The sequence below is a fragment of the Nematolebias whitei genome, chromosome 15 (genome assembly GCF_014905685.2).
Source record: "Nematolebias whitei isolate Nwh7 chromosome 15, NemWhi1, whole genome shotgun sequence".
NCBI lineage: Eukaryota > Metazoa > Chordata > Actinopteri > Cyprinodontiformes > Rivulidae > Nematolebias > Nematolebias whitei.
Window position 1 is genome coordinate 23,908,204 of NC_056512.1, and position 20,140 is coordinate 23,928,343.

General features: G+C 41.1%; 1 protein-coding gene across 1 annotated transcript; it reads left to right on the plus strand.

Moving 5' to 3' along the window:
- Nucleotides 1-1,711: 1,711 nt before the first annotated feature.
- Nucleotides 1,712-19,391, plus strand: flii (FLII actin remodeling protein). Its single transcript, XM_037689507.1, has 31 exons — nt 1,712-1,774; nt 3,416-3,526; nt 5,446-5,517; nt 5,595-5,675; nt 5,765-6,012; nt 6,118-6,221; nt 6,296-6,471; nt 6,589-6,746; nt 6,845-6,929; nt 8,495-8,642; nt 8,751-8,881; nt 9,048-9,155; nt 9,264-9,368; nt 9,637-9,816; nt 9,907-9,989; nt 10,160-10,234; nt 10,472-10,555; nt 10,637-10,808; nt 11,834-11,941; nt 12,980-13,171; nt 13,265-13,363; nt 13,438-13,527; nt 14,471-14,610; nt 14,688-14,916; nt 15,024-15,178; nt 15,254-15,314; nt 15,396-15,524; nt 15,652-15,758; nt 15,884-15,989; nt 18,092-18,157; nt 18,247-19,391. The coding sequence occupies exons 1-31, from the start codon at nt 1,712-1,714 to the stop codon at nt 18,379-18,381; spliced, it is 3,801 nt and encodes a 1,266-aa protein (XP_037545435.1). The 3' UTR covers nt 18,382-19,391.
- The last annotated feature ends 749 nt before the right edge of the window (nt 19,392-20,140 follow it).

Consider the following 20,140-nt stretch of genomic DNA (forward strand, 5'->3'; position numbering starts at 1 on the left):
TGCACGGAGAGAACATGCAAACTCCACCCAGAAAGGCCCCTGGACCGGGGTTTGAACCAAGGACCTACTCGCTGAGAGGCAGCAGCTCTACCAGCTGCGCCACCGTGCTGCCCTTCCCTTTTTCAATCAACTTTCATTTGCATATTTTTTTGAATCCTAAATGAGTTTTATTTAAATCGGTTTGATGAGTAAAGAGTTTTGTGTCATGATCAGACAGCGGAGAAAATTTGAATTTATTCACAGGGTTGTAAAGATCAGAATAAAACAAGAGAAAATTTAAACCCATATTGAGCATTGAACTGTATGATGCTGATCATGAGGATACCTGAGAAGAAGTATTGAAACAGCAGAAATTTAGGCCTAAAAGCATTTGAAGCCAACATGCCTCTGCACAGAAGCTGCAAAACAAACAGGAGTCTGAGCATCATCTTCTGATGGTCATGAAGAATTAGAAATTTAAATGGTTGTAATAGAATAAAGTAATCTGGGTAATTAAAAATGGTGGAATATGAAATACTAATATGACTATTAATGTTAATATTTAAAGCACATAATTTTCCCAACTTAGTACAATACAAATTTGTAAAAAATAATCATATCTAATTCAAAACACAATACCAGTTAATGTTTACTGTGAGATCAAATTAGTGCTTTTCTAAAGTTTTTTTTCCCCTTAGGATAAAAGTGCTTAGGAAAGAAATTTCTTGGCTCCACGTCTCATATGTTGCTTGCTGGTTTGTTATAATTTGTTGAAATTGCCTAGTCTTTTTAGTCCAACACAGTCAGATCCAGTTAGTGAAAGATCAGTTTGTAATTGTAGTAGCATGAACAATGTATTACTTCTTAAAATAAAGGGAGAAGTGACATATTTAATTTCTAGTTTAAAACATACTGTATGTTCTGTGATGGACAGGACACCAACTAGTCCACAAAAAGAGTTGGACACAAAGTTGCAATTAAATAACAGATTCTGACATCTAAACATTCTTTGATGTAATATTTTTAGTTTTAGTTTTCATAATCAGAGCAGACTGACAGTAGCCCAAAACTTTTTAGGAAATGTGTTTCTGCCATTTGTGGCAGCCAGCAGACTTGTGGAAAAGTGGGACACTAAGAAATAATGAGGTATAAAAATAATCATATAGAACATCTTCTTTTAAAACACAACCCTTTTTACTGAAAAAAAAGCAAAACTTTGCACAGGGCTTCACTCAAATATTAGAAATAAAAATGTTGCATTATTCTTTTCTGATATCTTGTATTGTTTTTCGTCTTTCTTCTTGTGCTTTCTGAAATGTTTGAGAGTTGGGCTCTGTGTGTGACTATTTGAAGGCATCTCAATAATCTGACACAAAGTCCATGCTCAATAATCCAGGTATACAATCCAACATTTTTCAGTCAGGTCATCTGGACAGTTTCTTTTTTGTGTTGAAACGTTTCGCCTTCGATCCGGAAGGCTTCATCAGTCAAGGAAACACACAACACTAAACTGATTCTTCTCTCAACAGTTTACGGTTGTAATACTGATGTAATACTCACATTGACCACTGGAGGTCAGGCTAATTTATTTTACAGTCACAAGAGTGGCGCTAAAGGGCCTAAAAGTCTGATGGTGAAACACAAACCGTAGAAGAAGAAAAAGAGGCCCCTCCCTCCGTCTGTACCAAAATAGAGACAGTTGGATTGAGAATCTGACTTCAGCTCGTCAGAAATGGCTTCCACCGGAGTTCTTCCCTTCATCAGAGGGGTAGACCTCAGTGGGAACGACTTCAAAGTAAGGATTTTAGACATTTTGAGTCAGTTTTAGATGAGATGATCTTGGACTACAACTATTCCGAGCTTAGCTGAAGCTGCTCCAGAAATGCCGCCCGGCAACAAATGGCTGAAACAACATGATAGCTGCGAGCAATGGGCGTTAGCCAGTTGCTAAATTGACGAAGTGGCAGTTTGTCCTCGTCCAACACCGGCGGGGTTTTGTTTTAAAGAAAAGTGTTTATGAGCTTGTTTAGCTGTTAGCTCATTTGACTTCGTTATGGACGATTAGCTACTTCTTAAAGTAACAACCCAGCTACATTAGGCTAACTTTGCCTGTCGGGGTCAGAAGTACAAGTTATGTTACTTTATCAGACGTTGTAATACTACTAAAGCTGAGGCTTTAAATAAACGCTAGATATGAAAATAAACCTTGTTGAAATGCTGTTGGGGCTCTAACAACCTTTGTAGGTCAACAGCAAACCTGACCAAAGTGACAGCCGGTGTAACACATTATTCTGTGACCCGTCTGATTCAGTCCAAAACTGCGAGGAATTCAGTCTTACTGCCTGAAAATTTTTAGACATAAAGTCATGTTTAGGTTTATTTTCTTCGAGCTAAGCATAGGGGTTCTGTTTTAGTTTGGAGTTATTAAAAAAATAGGTACAAATTGAGACCTGGAAACAACTTTCTGACTGTATTTAGCTACAGTAAATATTTTGTTGGAACACAACATCATATGAACCACTGAACTTATCTAATTACAATGATGTCTTCATGTTTAAAAACGTTTTTTTTTTGTTTTGTTTTTTTAAGTAAATGGTATATTTAAACATTAGCTGCAGGTGAAAATCTTAATTGCATCAAAGAATCAGAAGAGGTACATCATATGTGTCAAATTCAAGGCCCCGGGGCCAAATGTGGCCCTCGTTAACATCTTATCTGGCTCCCAAGATGTTATTTTAAAATGTAAACTACTTTTTTCACTTTAATTTTTTTCAGTAATCTTTGATTACGATGTCAAAAGTGCAACAGAGAATGTCAAATGAGACCAATCAAACTCTTATTGAGCAAGAAAAGATGTTGGATATCTAACTTGAGTTAATGTAGATTCTGAAGGGTTTAATTTTGGCTCCCTTTTGTAAATGGGTTATAATGTTGCCGTACATCTACAGGTATATCTACAAGCAATTAAACTGGTGTGAATACCAAAGTGTCCAGTGAGTGTATTATAGGGGCTGAGTGTTGTGTATCAAAAATGTATCTCAAAAATACAATCTAAGTAACTGCGATTCACACGTCTTTGCCTTTGTAAGTCTTTTTCAAAATCCTGAACGTCAACAATATCTGAGAGAAACGACATAGCTGAGCTGAACTGCTCTGGGTTCACTCATGCAGCCGATAAACTACACAGATTTGAACTATGTGATGTCAGTAAAATCAACAAATATGATATCGGTGTTTTATCTTGTGTATTTGCTGCCGTCATTCTTCAGGGATTTAAAATGTATTGGTACTTTAAAAAAACACTGACCATTTCAGGAAATACTATAAGCTCAAAGCCTGCAGGGTAAAATTATTTTCTTCTCTTTTCAATACTGATACAATTTATTAAAAGTCAGCGTCTCGTTTATTTATTTTTTTCTCCCGTGTCTAACTCCAGGGAGGATTCTTCCCTGAACATGTCAAGTGCATGAGCAGCCTCCGATGGCTGAAACTGAACAGGACAGGACTTTGTTACCTGCCAGAGGAGCTGGCCTCTCTGCAGAAGCTGGTGAGACATTCTGACATGGTGAAACTGTGTGTTTTGTTACTGTATTGGTTGTAAAAGAGTGTAGTGGTTACTCAGTGTCAGCTTGAGTAGCTTCAGCTTCTCACAGTCCTCTGCAGGATGAATCAGGAACAGCTGATGACTTCAGAGTTGATCTGTTTTATTTTATTTCAACGTGATTAAATATTTAATGCTCTTTACTGTAAAGCTTTGAGACCAACTTCCTTCCCTTTAAGGTGGAAAAATAGTAAAAATATCCCAGAACTAAAGAGACTCGGAACAATCTTTTAAACAAACGCTGACTTAAGAAATATGAATTCAATATTATTTTTGTCCATAACTTTAATGGTTTATTGTTCATGCTCAATCTAATAGATTAAAAAATGATCAAAGATACTTGAGCAGATATCAACAGTAAGGTAGGGTGTGCAGTAGTCAATGGTAGGAATAGCACATAAATCAGAACCTTTTAATAATAATAATAATGTCATCACAATGTCAGCACTGTATGTTTCCATACAATGGCGAAATTAGTCTCTGCATTTAACCCATTTTAAGCAGCTTCCCACATTTTAAGAAAATTACGTCCTCGCCAGTTTTCTGATATTTAAGACCTGATAAGACATTTTTTCTTAAAGTTGGCATAATGTTTCAGTCTACTTCTTTTCTGGTCTGCCAGTGTTGTGCTGACCAGGAAACCTTCTTGTTGCAGTAATTGCTGTTGTCCCCCTTTGCAGAGCAAAGAGGGGGAATTGAAAATACGCTCTGTCCATTCGTGCATGTTGTGTGAGCATGTTAACTTGAAAAATAAGTGACGTACCCACTTTCACATTGGTGTGTGGCTACGTCTAAGCAGCTTCCATTAGAAAATTGGGTTGCCATACCAAAACCCAGATGGCTTCCACCATACACGGCCTTCCATCTTGTGAACTTGATAACTTGAAAAATAAGTACTGGTATCCTGCTAACGTCCATTTTGGTGTGTCACTGCATCTATGCATGAGAAAGATCACTGTTGGAAAATTAGGTTTTGTCAAAATCCAATATGGCCACTGCCATATAACTAAACTGACCACCACTATCATTTGAGTAAAGTTTGCTTTCTAGTTTTTATATTATTTCAAAGTATAGTTTCCTCAAATGATTGGGGTAGCCAAAGATTAATCTGGCCAAGACCAGTATTGGCCACATCTTGACTCCTCCAAGATAAAATTGCTCTCTTCACTTGCAAGGACCTGTGACTGTTGTAATCAAATCAAATAGATCAGATTTTAAAACAGTTATCATTGGCTAAAGTAATGCACACAAAAAGACAACAAACAAAAGTAAAACCTATTAAAGATACAATTAAACATAAAATAACGAACATTAAAAATATGCAAATTAGGCATCACTTTACTTTTCACTGTTACGACTTACAAATGTTTTTTTACCCGTGAAGTCAAGACGTAGTGACTTTAAACTTCTTGACTGCATCGCTGACATAAAACAGTGGCTCAAACAAAACATCCTGATTTTATAAAGGGACCTAAAATTAGATAAACAAATAGCCTCTTTGGTTTTTATTAACATGACCATGTATTTAAAGTATTGTTAGTACATAAACATCAAGTTGAAGTATTTCTTTTGAACACAACTTTCATACAATTATCAAATGGAAGCCCTCTGAGCAGAGGTGAGCAGTTCACAACGAGAAGATAAATAGTGCAGAGAATATTTCTACAAACATGTGGGTAAACAAGATAAAATGTCGTGTTTTGTGAGTTCTGTGTGTTTAACTGCAGGTCTGCCATACCTTTGTTTAGTTACAGCTGAACTTTAGCACGCCGGTATCATCTTCAACTTAAAAATAAAATAAAATGATGGATTTACCCACTTTTTTTTTGTACTGTTTATCAAAATATCTATTTTTCCAACATCAGGAACACCTTTCAGTGAGCCACAACAGTCTGTCCACTTTACATGGAGAACTCTCTGGATTACCAAACCTCCGGGTAACTCTCACCTGTGTCTGTCTGTACAGATGTGAAGACTTGTGATGGATTCTAACAGTGTTTTATTTTGTGTGCAGGCGGTCGTAGCCAGAGCCAACAATCTGAAAAACTCTGGAGTCCCAGATGACATCTTTCAGCTCGAGGACCTGTCTGTGCTGGTATTTAATCATTACAAACTCTCAAACTAGTCTTCAGTTAGTTTAAAGGCACAGCTTCAAGACGAATCTCCTTTTTTTTTTTCTTTTAGGATCTAAGCTACAATCAGCTGACGGAGATCCCCCGAGACCTGGAGAACAGCAAGAACATGCTGGTGCTGAATCTGAGCCACAACAGCATCGACTCCATCCCCAACCAGCTGTTCATCAACCTCACAGACCTGCTGTATCTGGACCTGAGCGACAACAAGCTGGACAGCCTGCCGCCGCAGATGAGACGCCTGGTGCACCTGCAGACTCTCATTTTGAACAACAACCCGCTCATGCACGCCCAGCTGCGGTAAACAAAACAAACTTTATCCTGCAGATGTTTTTTTTTTTTTTTCACTCTTTGCTTCTTCATGTAAACACTGATGTGTGTGTGTGTATGTGTGTGTGTGAGCAGGCAGCTCCCAGCCATGGTAGCGTTACAGACCCTTCACCTGAGGAACACCCAGAGGACGCAGAGCAACATGCCCACCAGCCTGGAGGGCCTGACACAGTTAGCAGGTAACACACACACACATTTCTTCTTACTTTTATAGACGTGCTTCTAGTTTTTCATCCTCCTCCTGTTTGTCCAGATGTCGATCTGTCTTGTAACGACCTGACTCGAGTACCGGAGTGCCTGTATTCGTTGGGCAGCTTGAAGAGGCTCAATCTGAGCAGTAATCAGATTTCTGAACTCTCCCTGTGCATCGATCAGTGGACCCATCTGGAGACGCTGAACCTGAGTCGCAACCAACTCACCTCTCTGCCCGTAAGAACCACAGCTGCACACTTTTTAAATTATTTCTAATTCTAAGCTGCATCAATAAAACCAGAAAACAAAATGCTCTTAATCTGAAAATCTGAGCAAATGATTTTTGTTCTCCAGTCTGCCATCTGTAAGCTGTCCAAACTGAAGAAGCTCTATGTAAATTCTAACAAACTGGACTTTGATGGACTTCCTCCTGGCGTGGGCAAGCTGTCCAGCCTCACAGAGTTCATGGCTGCGAACAACCACCTGGAACTCATCCCTGAGGGTCTCTGCAGGTGAGCGCTACAGCAAAAACAATAGAAAACCAACAGCAAGAGTTGAAATGGTTAAACAGGGTCTCATGTGGTTTTGGTTTCTGTTGGTGGTTGTTCAGGTGTGGCAAACTGAAGAAGTTGGTGCTGAATAAAAACCGCCTGGTGACGCTGCCTGAAGCCATCCACTTCTTGACAGACCTGGAGGTTTGATTCTGAAAGAACAAAACTATAAATACTAACATTCAGAGTTCCTTTACTATCAGAACTTCTGTAGATTAAATGTTGAACTAATGAAGATTTGATTACGTTATTATAAAAGAAAGTCAAGCAGGAGACACATGAGTCTTTTTCCATGATTGAAGGAAGTAAAAATGAATCAAATAAATTTAATATGGTCAAATTAATGTAACTTTGTTTAGACACCAGTTGGATTACTTAAATAGCTTCATTAAATCAGGTAAATCAGTGGAATTCCATCAGTGAGACGGTGGCAAAGCGCCACATGCGTTCTACACTGCTTCTCTTTTGTGTGGGGTCCCGCAGGGCTCAGTTTTAGGCCCCCTGCTCTTCATGCTGTACCTGTCCCCTCTTGGTTCTATTTTTAGAAGATATGGGCTCTCCTTTCATTGCTACGTGGATGAGCTCTAACTATATGTCCCGCTAAAGAAAAATGACTCCAACTTTCTGAGCCCTGTGTTTTCATGTCTGGAGGACATAAAAGCCTGGGTGGCTGTGAACATTTTAAAGTTTAACAAGAAAACGACTGAGGTGATGGTCTTTGGAAGCTCCACTGAGACCCCCTATGTAGTTATATGTTCCTTGGCCCAGTACATCAGGTCAACTGTTACAAACCTGAGGGTCAAAGTTGATGCTGGACTGAAGTTAGAAAATCTCAGAGCAATTATTAAATTTAGTTTTTTTCCCCTTTGAGGCAGCTGGCTAAAGTAAAGCCGATTCTTTCTCAGCGACATTTCAGAACTACCGTAATCCACGCCTTTGTTACCACATGGCTGGATTATTGTAACGCACTTTATAAAGGAATCCATGATTCGTGTGTTTCTCAGCTTCAGAGGGTGCTGCTCGTCATGGCGCATGAAAGTTTGACCACATTTCCCCTGTTTAAGCCTCCCTGCACTGGCTGCCTGTACATTTTAGGTTTCATTTTAAAATTATTTTGTTTTTTGCTTTTAAAGCTCTTAATGGCCTTGCCACGCCCGATCGGTCTGTAGCGCTGGTATGGTATGAAGAAGTGATTAAAAAAAAAGATGCAGTGATTTTAGCTTTTTTCTGCAAAGCCGGACAGGAAAAACAGAGAGGCCCATCATCAGTCACCAGATTAACAGTTTTCTCCCCTCCTTGTGTCCCTTTATTAAAAAATAATAATAATTAGCTTAGTAAATGTGGTGTGATTGTGTGATTCTAATGGTGGTGTAGTAACCACTTATTTGTTTACTATTTTACTTTACTTGAGGGATTATTGCCACAAATTTTGTTTTTTAAAGAGACAAAACTCCTACAGTTTTGAAAAAGGATTGAATTTGATTTTAATATTGCCTTAGTCTGGATAAGTATGGAGAAAAACAGAGTATGAACAATCATTTGTGTTTCAATAAGCTTTTTTAAATGCTTATTATAAAATATATACTGTAATCCAAATTTCTAGAGATTATGTTTTTACATTGGTTGTATATTAAAGATGAGCGTAGTCATCATTTATCACAGAGTTTAATGTTTCAGCCTTCAGTTGTGCTGTTTTGTTCTTTTTGTAGATAATAGACGTACGTGAGAACCCAAACCTGGTGATGCCTCCAAAACCAGTAGACCGAGGAGCAGAGTGGTACAACATCGACTTCTCCCTTCAGAACCAGCTCCGTCTGGCTGGAGCTTCACCTGCTACTGTAGCAGCTGCAGGGGGAGGTGTGTGTGTGTGTGTGTGTCTCTGTGTGTGTGTTTTCTGCTTCAAGTATAACTTGTGCATGTGTTGAGAAGTTGAATCTGTGTCTGGGTGTGTCTGTTGTCATCCAGGGTCCAGCCCCAGAGATCACATGGCGAGGAAAATGAGGCTGCGGAGGCGGAAGGACTGTTCTCAGGATGATCAGGCGAAGCAGGTCCTGAAAGGAATGAGCGATGTCGCTCAGGAGAAGAAGAACATGGAGGTGAGTCACACAGAAGAAGTGAAGGGAATAGAACTTGTTTTAATTTTTATTTTTTTATTGTAATCTTTTTTTTTAATCATTTATTTATTTTTTTAAAATCCCATCATTTTGCTTATATTTTTTTTAGAAGAAGGTAAATAATTTTAAAAATCTGCAAATTTTACAGGAAAACGGTGACTTGAAATATGGTGATTTAAAAGTCCGTCGCTGGGACAAGAGTCTGGAGAAACCTCAGCTGGACTACTCTGAGTTCTTCTTGGAGGACGTGGGACAAGTAAGGATCCTACAGACTTTTCTCTTTCTCCCTCTTGTTACTTATTTTCAGTTTTGGGTGACCTAACTAGTACAAAAATGTAAAATATGTTGTGTTTGTGTCCTGCAGATTCCAGGTGTGTCTGTGTGGCAGATAGAGAACTTTATTCCCGTACAGGTGGACGAAGCTTTCCACGGCAAGTTCTATGAAGCAGACTGCTACATCATCCTCAAGGTACGGCTTCAACCCTGCCAACACTGGAAAACAACCAGTTAAAGACCAGCACCCACTGCCTTTAATAAAAGAGTTTATAGTTACCGTAAAAGCCTCTTTGAGCCATTTTGGTCAGAACTTGTGGTTCATGAGATATTTTGCCAACGCTACAGAAGAACACACACATGCAGCCAGAAACATGTTCAGCTTCACTCTTGGTGATAGAAACAAGTGCTACTCTGATAGGATTGCAGTATTTCTATAGTCCTTGTTTTCATCTGTGTTTCAGACCTTCCTGGACGACAACAGAGCATTAAACTGGCAGATCTACTACTGGATTGGTCAGGATGCCACGCTGGACAAGAAGGCGGGCTCTGCCATTCATGCCGTCAACCTGAGGAACTTCTTAGGAGCAGAGTGCAGGACGATTCGAGAGGAGATGGGAGACGAGAGCGAGGAGTTCATCGCCGTATGTAGAAACATTTCTGATGCTTCAGCTGTGATCATGTGCAAACGAGTGCCTTGCTCCTTTATTGGACTTTTCCTGTGTTCTGTGCAGGTGTTTAACCATGACATCTCCTACATCGAGGGAGGAACATCCAGTGGGTTTTACACTGTGGAAGACACAAATTATCCTGCCAGGTAGACAGAAGATTTTTCTTTTGAGCTGCTTCTTGTAACTTCAGGCTAATCTTGACATTTAAATAGCACCAACCTGGTTTATGAGCCACTTTAAACCTTTAATATTCAGACACTCATCGGGGGGAAGTTCTGTTTGTTTGGTCTTTGTTTAATCCTCTTCTGGTTTTCAGATTATACAGAGTTTATGGCAAGAAAAACATCAAGCTGGAGTCTGTACCAGTGAAGGCCTTCTCCCTTGATCCTCGGTGACTCCAACACACACTTTTTATTTCTTACACCGCTTCATAAACACGTCATAACTCCCTCCAGCATAACCAGTCTGATCTGTAATTTTCTGTTTTCTCTTGTTTGATTCAGTTCTTTCTCCCTAAAATGCCAACACTCTCACCAGACATGCTGCTTTATTCTTCCTATTTGGCATTCAAGTTGTCTTCCGGGTTTTAGACATCTATATGTCTAAATATCCTGTCTTTCTTTGGCAGCTATGTGTTCTTGTTGGATACGGGGCTGGAAATTTTTATCTGGAGAGGAGCCAATGCTACTCTGGGCGGCACGACGAAAGCGAGGTAACGTAGTTTAAAGTCAAAATGACATATTTAGGGATAAAACGTGCTCTTAACAGTGGTTGAATTGTTGTTATCCTCCAGGTTATTTGCTGAAAAGATCAATAAAAATGAGCGCAAGGGGAAAGCAGAGATTGTGACCCTCATGCAGAACCAGGAGCCCCCGGGATTCTGGGAGGTTCTGGGAGGACAACCGGAAGAGATCAAGAAGCACGTACCAGACGACTTCACCCCCATCAGACCTAAACTGTACAAAGTAAATATTTGGATTACTTCTAAACACTAGCTCTCCCACCATCAGTGTCTGCAAACACAATCATCTGTAAACAGCTGAGTTGGAACAACAACAGTAAGATGGCTGAAGGTGTAACCATTCAACCTTTATTTATACAGGCTAGCCTCATTGAGTCACGGGGACTCGTTTACAAGAGAGACTGTTCCAGACAGAATATAAAGTACAGACAACCAAACAGTAAACAATGACAACAACAAAAACTACAGTAAAAATGCAGTTAGAATAAGAGTAGTGTACAGAACATTAAATCAGGGTGCTGTAAAACAGGCTGAAATACTAAAAACAAAAACATATTTGCTTTGATTTTTCTATTGACATTATCAAATATTTGAAACCTATTAAAGAAATTAAGTGGGACAACTTCGCTTCCTGTTGCAAGGTGTTCCAGTTTGCAGGAGACGACCTGTGCTGCAGGAAGTGTCACTTTTCAGTTGTGCACCTAAATGAGCAACAGTGAACAACATTCACTGAACAACAGCACATGCAAGGTTTAACTTTTATTTTATTTAAGCTACGCATGAAATTCACTGATCGCTTTGTTGTTATGAAACTCTTTTTGCTGCATTTTTGTTTAAGATTTGCAAAATTTCTAATGTTTTTAATATTTTTCTACTGAACTGGTGCTCTTTCATCACTCTGTTTATATAATAAGTCACTTTTAGGTGAACAGTATGGTCGTATCATAAAACACAGAAGTTTAGAGTAGAATACAATCAAGAAAAATAAAACGGGACTTGGAAAACATGAAATTTGCTTTTGTAGGGCTCTAAAATTAGCAAAGCAAAAAAAAAAAAAAAGAGACCAAACAGCTGGTGGTGAAATTGCTGGACTTTTTAACTGTGACCGATTTAGTTTTTGAATGGCTGATGGAAGTTTGATTTTCAGAAGCTAGGACAGCTGAAAGATCAGTCTAATCAATCAATCAACCAATAGATCAGTTGGTCTAATCATCGCTGGCTGTACTAAATATGTTCTGTCTCCTGTAGGTGGGTCTGGGCCTGGGCTACCTGGAACTGCCTCAGATTAACTACAAGCTGTCCGTGGAGCATAAAGACCACAAGATCAAACTGGACACGCTGCCCGAGCTCAGGCTGGTACGTTTTATGTGAACTTTGTAAAAACTACCAGAGTCTAAAAAAAGTTAAATCTGGTCCTCTGGACATTCACAAAACAAAACAAACAAAAAAGTAGAAACGTTTCGTCTCTCATCCAAGAGACTTCCTCAGTCTGAGGAGCTGTTTTCAGCTCAGTCTCTTAAATAGCACCTTCTCAGAGTGGATCAACCATTTTGCTGCTGACAACCAAAACCAGCTGATCACATGCTCAAGAAGGACCATCAGCCTAACAATGGGTCATTAGCACACTGATGGCTGTTTACTGTTCACAGAGGGCTGAGTGATACTAGCAATCACAGCATTGTAAGAGGGGGACAGTTGAACCCGGAGGCCTCCACCCCTGTTTAATGATGGACGGTTTCTTTTCACAAAGATGGCCTCCTTTACTCCTCTCTCAAACCATTGTTCCTCTCTGTCCAGGATGTGAACATCTTCATCCTTGAAAGAGTGACCGCTGGCCTGGAGATGAGTGTAGACCACAGAGTCCTGGCCTGATGATGTTGATCTTCTGTGCTGGGCCATCCTTTAAACCAAAAATGTGACTGTGTCAACGCAAATCTTTTCCTCTAATTAACATACGAAAAAAACCTACGTTTCCCCCCATCGTGTCCGTGTAAATGGGGCCTTACAATGCTGTGATTGCTAGTATCACTCAGCCCTCTGTGAACAGTAAACAGCCATCAGTGTGCTAATGATCCATTGTTAGGCTGATGGTCCTTCTTGAGCATGTGATCAGCTGGTTTTGGTTGTCGGCAGCAAACTGGTTGATCCACTCTGAGAAGGTGCTATTTAAGAGACTGAGCTGAATACAGCTCCTCAGACTGAGGAAGTCTCTCGGATGAGAGAAGAAACGTTTCTACATATTTTTTTTTTGTTTGTTTTGCTTTGTTTAGTTTTTTGAATGTCCAGAGGACCAGATTTAACTTTTTTTAGATTTTTATACCTGGATTATTGAGCATGCGTCAGGAACTACCAGTCCTTTTAGCTCCCTTCAATATTTTCATCCCTCCCCCTCAGGTCCAGTCCCTGCTGGATACAAAGTGCGTCTACATCCTGGACTGCTGGTCGGATGTCTTCATCTGGATCGGGAGGAAGTCGCCCCGTCTCGTCCGAGCTGCAGCCTTAAAACTGGGTCAGGAGATCTGCTCAATGCTGCACCGGCCCAAACACGCCTGTGTCACCCGCAACCTGGAGGGCACCGAGTGCCAGGTGACCTTTCTACAGAAGACACCTTCTAGATCTGCCTCGTTTGGCCACACCACTTCATGACAGTTTATATGTCGTCTCCATCCTCTTCCTCAGGTGTTTAAATCCAAGTTCAAGAACTGGGACGACGTGCTGAAGGTGGACTACACCCGAGCTGCTGAGACGGTGCAGCAGAACGACAACCTGCAGGGCAAGGTAACGGATTCTCCTCTGCTGTTTCTGTAGAAACCAGGGGGGTGTTTGATGTCTGTCATCCTGTCTGCTCCCAGGTGAAGAAAGATGCAGAGCAGAAAGACCAGATGAAAGCTGACCTCACAGCCCTCTTCCTCCCTCGGCAGCCCCCCATGCCCCTCTCTGAGGTAAGTTTCTGTCCCAAGTTATTGAGGACTGCCTGTTAATGCAGCCACCTATTATTATCCACCTGTAAAGGGTCTTGCCCTTCTTTCAACTTTAATGTGGCACGAACTGCAACGTGCGCCCCCACCACACACACAAATATTCTATCAAAACGACCAGCTGGGCACCGTCATGTGTGCTATTACTTTTATTGTCATTTTGGGTTACCACGACGATGTCATTTGTAAACGAAGACACCATTTTTCTCATTAAAAAACACTGACGTAACTCTTAAGAGCTTCTATCTGCCACAGTGAGGTCACGTGACCTAGACTCAAGAGATCTCTGAACAAAACACAGATTAACTTTTGGAGCCATTTTGGATCAAGATGGCTGCCACAGCTACCTCAGAAAACTCAAATTGACTATAACTCGGTCATTCTTTGAGATATTGAGCTGAATTTTGATATGGTCATAGCTGAGAGTGAGTTGTTATACATTCCTATTGCAAATAAAAAATCCAAGATGGCTGCCTTAGCTACAATAATGCAACTATTTTAAAAGATATTGAGCTGAAGTTTGGTGTGGTGGTACCTGACAGTGATGCACAACACATTCTGAATTCAAATCTAAAAATGCAAGATGGCTGCCAAAGCTATATTAAAATAGATATATAACTCAGAGGTTTTTAGAGCTATTCAGCTGGAATTAGGTGTAATGGTAGCTGAGAACAATCCCTAATAGACTCTGCAAATCACAAATCCATGATGGCTGCCTGAGTTAAAAAGAAAAAATACTATAAATCAACCATTTTAAGCTGTGGTGGTAGCTGAGAACAATGCCCAACAACACATCGTACTGTCAGAACAACATGGCAGTCCCCGTCAAAGTTTCTCAAGGAACTTTCTAGTTGTTTTATAAATCATATCAAAGCAGACTACTGCAGCCCTCTTGGTACATTTCTAGGCCGAGCAGCTGATGGAGGAGTGGAACGAGGACCTGGATGGGATGGAGGGGTTTGTGTTGGAGGGGAAGAAGTTCACCCGCCTGCCTGAGGAGGAGTTCGGACATTTCTTCACCCAGGACTGCTACGTCTTCCTCTGCAGGTGCACACCTGCTCAGCTGCTCCTGAACTGCTCCATCCCTGATTCCTCACGTCTGACTCTCCCCTCCGTGCTTTTAGGTACTGGGTGCCCGTGGAGTACGAGGACGAGGAGAAGGAGAAGAAGGAGGGTGGTGAGGGAGGCGGTGGAAGAGGAGGCGATGAGGAGGAGGAGGACAAACAGCCTGAGGAAGACTTCCAGTGTGTGGTGTATTTCTGGCAGGGCAGGCAAGCCTCCAACATGGGCTGGCTCACCTTCACCTTCTCCCTGCAGAAGAAGTTCGAGTCTCTTTTCCCGGGAAAACTGAAGGCAGGAAGAAACTTCTCTTCTTTTCCGTTAGCTAACGTAGCAGCTGATGGTTGTCGTTAGCGATTTAGTTCAGCTGTGCTGAAGTGGCGTCCTGTTTTGGTGTTCAGGTGGTGCGTATGACCCAGCAGCAGGAGAACCTCAAATTCTTGGCTCATTTCAAAAGGAAGTTCATCATCCACAAAGGGAAGCGGAAACAGAACACCGACTCCGTCCAGCCCTCCCTCTACCACGTCCGCACCAACGGCAGCGCCCTCTGCACCAGGTACTCTCACACCAGCTCTTTTGTTTTTATTAATGGTGTTTGAATCGTCATGTTTTACTCTGCGTCTGTTTGTAGGAGCATTCAGATCGTCACAGACTCCTGTAACCTCAACTCCGAGTTCTGCTTCATCCTTAAGGTTTGGATTCTTAAAAATAATCTAATCTGTAAAGGAGACCACCGATGGGTCGGATTGAATCATCCAACACGTTTCCTGCAGGTCCCCTTCGAGAGCACAGACAACCAGGGCATCGTGTACACCTGGGTGGGCAGAGCCGCCGACCCCGACGAGGCCAAACTGGCCGAGGACATCATGAACTCCATGTTTGATGATACGTACAGCAAACAGGTCAGACTGCTGTCAGCTCACAACTTCCTGATCACCTCACTTTGACGTCTCTGTCTTCTCACTTTGACTTCTTTTAGTAGTTTTTGTTTTTAGCTGTTCTTTTGAGCTTAGTTTTAATATCTTCTAGGTAATTAATGAGGGGGAGGAGCCAGAGAACTTCTTCTGGGTTGGAATTGGTTCTCAGAAAGCGTACGATGAAGATGCAGAATATATGAAACACGCTCGGCTCTTCAGGTGAGACGTCACGTTTCACACGTTTGACCTTTTTTAAATTATCTTTAACTAGGAGAAAACAACTTTTCATTTACATGCACATTTGTTGCAGCGTTCTGATTATGCTCTAATTTTTTTTTCTTCAGGTGCTCAAACGAGAAGGGTTATTTCTCCGTTTCCGAGAAGTGCTCGGACTTCTGTCAAGACGATTTGGCCGATGATGACATCATGTTGCTGGACAACGGCAAAGAGGTAACAGTGAGGGATCAAATGAACCAGGCTGAGATTTCTTTAAGGAATCTTTTCATGTCTCTGTCTGCTCAGTAACAGGCGGCAGGCGGGGATTTTGCCGCCTACACTGACTGACGAAAACAGATTTAAAACATGCTTCCTGTTTTTGCTATGCTGGACGTAGTATACACCTCATTTCATTTTCATAAGTCTTAGATTTTCCATAAATTATACAGATGTTTCATGACTATGAATGTACTGAGTCTTGTTGGTTTTTTTTTTTTTTTAAACTTTGCTTCAACTTTATTTTATGTCTCAGAGTTTGCCTGTAATCAAACTCTAGTGTCGCCCCCTCCTCCCCCCCCCCCCCGCTACTTAAACCTTACATGTGTCTCTTTGCCATTGGTAAGTGCGGCTCCACTCGGCTGACCTCGGTTCTTCTCAGGTGTAGGTGATTTGCCACCACAGTGGAGGCTGATTTGTTTCTCCTCTCTGTGGGCGGGATCGTAACTGGTCATTGTGTTCACCACTCTGCCCGTTGTGGTCCTTAATCACCCTCAACGTTGTTCTCAAAGTCGGACAGCCAGATACGTGGACATGTGAACTGATATCTCTCTGTAAATGCGCTCAACTCTTGTGGCACCATTCATCAACACGATGAGGACGTGGAGGTTCAGATGTAGTTTAGTTTCTCTGGGCGGGTCATCCAGTGATGTAGCTCCAGTGGCCAGTCAACAGCTGCTTATGTCTGAATCAGCCCCTCAGAGTAGTCCACTTGGAACCTCAAACAAGGTGGTCTCATAGACCGGGCTGAGTGGGGGTGAGTACCGGCAGTGGGCAGGCCCTTAACTGCTGCAGTGTGGAACTGGTGAGAGTTGAGAGAGTGGCAAAATGCCATTAACTGTACCTGCTCGGGTGCTCACACGCCCAGAATGCACCAGCTGTAAACAGTCGACGCTCTCTGGTGCCAGTGAAGGCCCAAAACGCTACAGACAGAGGTGCAGGGAACAAGTCCTGAAATGATTTGTTGCAGAACAAACAGTTTGCTCATCCATGAAAACTTTAACACCAGCTGATGTTCTGCAGCAGCCTGAGCCGTGGACCTCGTTGTTTACTGCGTACGTTCAATAGTTTAGTGTTTTATATCGTCTTATCTTTAGAAACCGGTTTGTCTGATTAAAACAGGTAATATATTGAATTTGAAACAGAATTTCAGCCAACATTTGCTGATGATAAGGACAACTAAATGTTTTATTAGAAAACTACTTCATCTATAGATTCACTTTTACTGCACAGAACTTTGCAGAAGTTATTTTGTAGAGTTGTGGTTTTACTCAGCACATTTCTTTTTATTTACTTATTTATATGAAGGAAATGTTTAGTGCACAGAGTGAACTTCTGCATTTACAGTAAAACAAACGAGTCAATTAAAACCCATCAGGGATCATTACAGCTGATCTAATAACTAAATCCAAGAGTTGCATTTAATATTTTTTATTCTCAATGTTTAACCTGAGAGCTGCATTTAAAATATTTTTGTAGGAGAAAATAAATGTTTATTCAGATTGAGTTTGGTAAACGTGCTTCAAACTAGAAGAACTAACGGAACAAACAACTGGGCTCAGTTATAAAATATAAAGAGTTGGAAGAGGAATAACATTTTAATTAAACATTATAAACAGAACAGCCATTCGCCAAGTAGAGAATGTGAAACAAATCTGTGCAGCAGGTAAAGTTCCCTGACAAATGTAAGATGTTTTCATCAGGACCAGTTTTCATCTCAGCTCAGGCTGCAGAACATCAGCCGATGGTGAAATGTACAAACCCACGTTCACCTGAAAGTAACGTCGTTCTGCAACAAATGAATCATTACAAATGAATCATTACAAATGAATCATTACAAATGAATCATTACTGTTTTTATCTGTACCTGTGTCTCGTTCTGCTGCTGCCAAGACTTCATAACTCTTCATGTCTGTGATGCTGCTGAGACGTTTTCAAACAGTCTGCGTTCAACATTTTCGCCACACGCGTCATGTATGTGTTGATGTTGGGAAATAACCTCCTGCTTAGGACGTCATTGAGAAGGCTGCTCTGTAACCCCTCCCTCATTTCCCCCCCAGGTGTACATGTGGGTCGGCTCTCAGACCAGCCAGGTGGAGATCAAACTCAGTCTCAAAGCCTGCCAGGTGAGTGGTGACCTTCATCTACGTGGACATCGTTGTGCCCCGTGTACGTTCCCTACATGATGCCCCCCCTCCCCCCCGCTTTTTTTCAGGTTTACATCCAACACATGCGCTCTAAAGAAGCCGAACATCCGAGGAAGCTGCGCCTGGTGAGGAAGGGCAACGAGCCTCACTGCTTCACGCGCTGCTTCCACGCCTGGGGTCCTTTCAAAACCCCCCCATCTTAGGCCGAACGCTACAAATAACTCACACTCATCAAATCAATGCTGCCATATGTTTTTCTTTCTTTTACAAATGAGACATATCTGTGCCTGTCCTCGACCCTTCACTGCAGCCTTTATTTCAACCAGCAGGTTTACACCCCAACGCCCCGAAGAGTCAAAGTTCTGGATGAAAAAGCAGCTGGTGGGGAACAAAATCTGAGAAATACAGAAAAATGTGGCTTTTTTTGTTCCCCTCAAATTGTTTTATACAAACTGAAATTGTTCCTGTTGAATGAAAGAGTTGTCCGAGTTGTAGAAAGGATTTATAAAACAGACCCCGGGATGGTTTCTCTGAACATCTGTAGTTTTCTGGTTTTCAGCGGAAGAAGCTACTTTGTGCCGTCAGCTCCTCTTACTGAAAGGTTTCACATCTTAGTTTGGATTTCTGACTTGAAACAGAAAGCTTCATCTGAAGAATGTCAAGTTTCTCCCAATACGATTTCACCTGAACCGTTTTCCTTCCGCTCAGTTTGGTCACTCTTCTGTCGTTGTCGTGGGATTATCTGGGATTTTTACATGATCGTTTTATTTATTCTTCACGTGTTTATTTGGCCAAAGACATTTTGTGGCGATCAGGGATGTAAAATCGGGGTGACAAATATTTTTTCCCCCCCAAAGACAATTGTTTAATCGTGCAATCAGGAGAGTCTGGGAGACACAGAGTAACCATACTGTATTCTGCTGCTGCTGCTTTCACTCCTTAAAGATGTTTATTTTCGGGAGAAAAATTAGGAATTCTTTTTTAAAACTTGTAGTCATTGCTTTTTTTTTTTTGGTAACGATTTGTAAACACGGGGGCAGAAGCTCCATCGGTGTAGGCTGTTCTGATCATGTGACCCGTGTTCTGCGCAGACATTGGTCCAACCAAGAGGTTTATGTATTCATTTTATCAAGGGGGGTGGATTGTGCACATGCGCCTAATGCCACTTGCAGATGCTTTATTTATGTATTTTATATAAAATAAAATTTTAAATGCACAGTACGTTTTCATCTGGTCTTAATAAATTCACACATCAGTCAAAAACTAATTCTAAATTAAATTACTGAACTAGTCGCTGACTCTGAAGGTGTTATGATTCAAACATTAACTCACTACCTGGTCTTCGAAAACGGCACAGCACCGTTTCTGCCACTTTAAAGGTTTTAAATTCTCTTATTCACGTGTTTAATTGCAGAAGTTGTTGCTGTGTTCAACTTGAGCTTTTGACACTTGATCAGAGTTCTGCATCAGACTGGCCTTCAAATCTAGCAATCTCTTGGTTTACTGACCACTTGTCAAAAATAATCCAATAGCTGTCACTTCTTTCTCTCAATCATGAAAGGAGTCCCACAAGGTTCAGTCCTAAGACTTGTTTAATTTCCAAATTAAATGTAAATAACGTGAGACGTTTTGTCAAGTGCATTATATCATTTTAAGTACTTGTTAATCTAATGCTGATCTCTGCTCTCACAAATTGTGACAGTTTTATTACAATCTGCTTTCAAAATTGTTCATTCCAGTGTACAAACTGTCAAACTGGTTTTAAATGTAGCTAAAATGGCCACAAGAGATTCAGCTGATTACTGTTCAAGGTAAACAAATTGAGTTTGTAAACCATAAATACCTGGGTTTTACACTCGGTCCCTCAAAGATATAAAACAAACTGGCATTAGCAACCTCTTCCCTTTGTTTAAGGTGATGTTTTTATACATGAACGCCGTCTAGCATTGTGCTTTGAGCTTT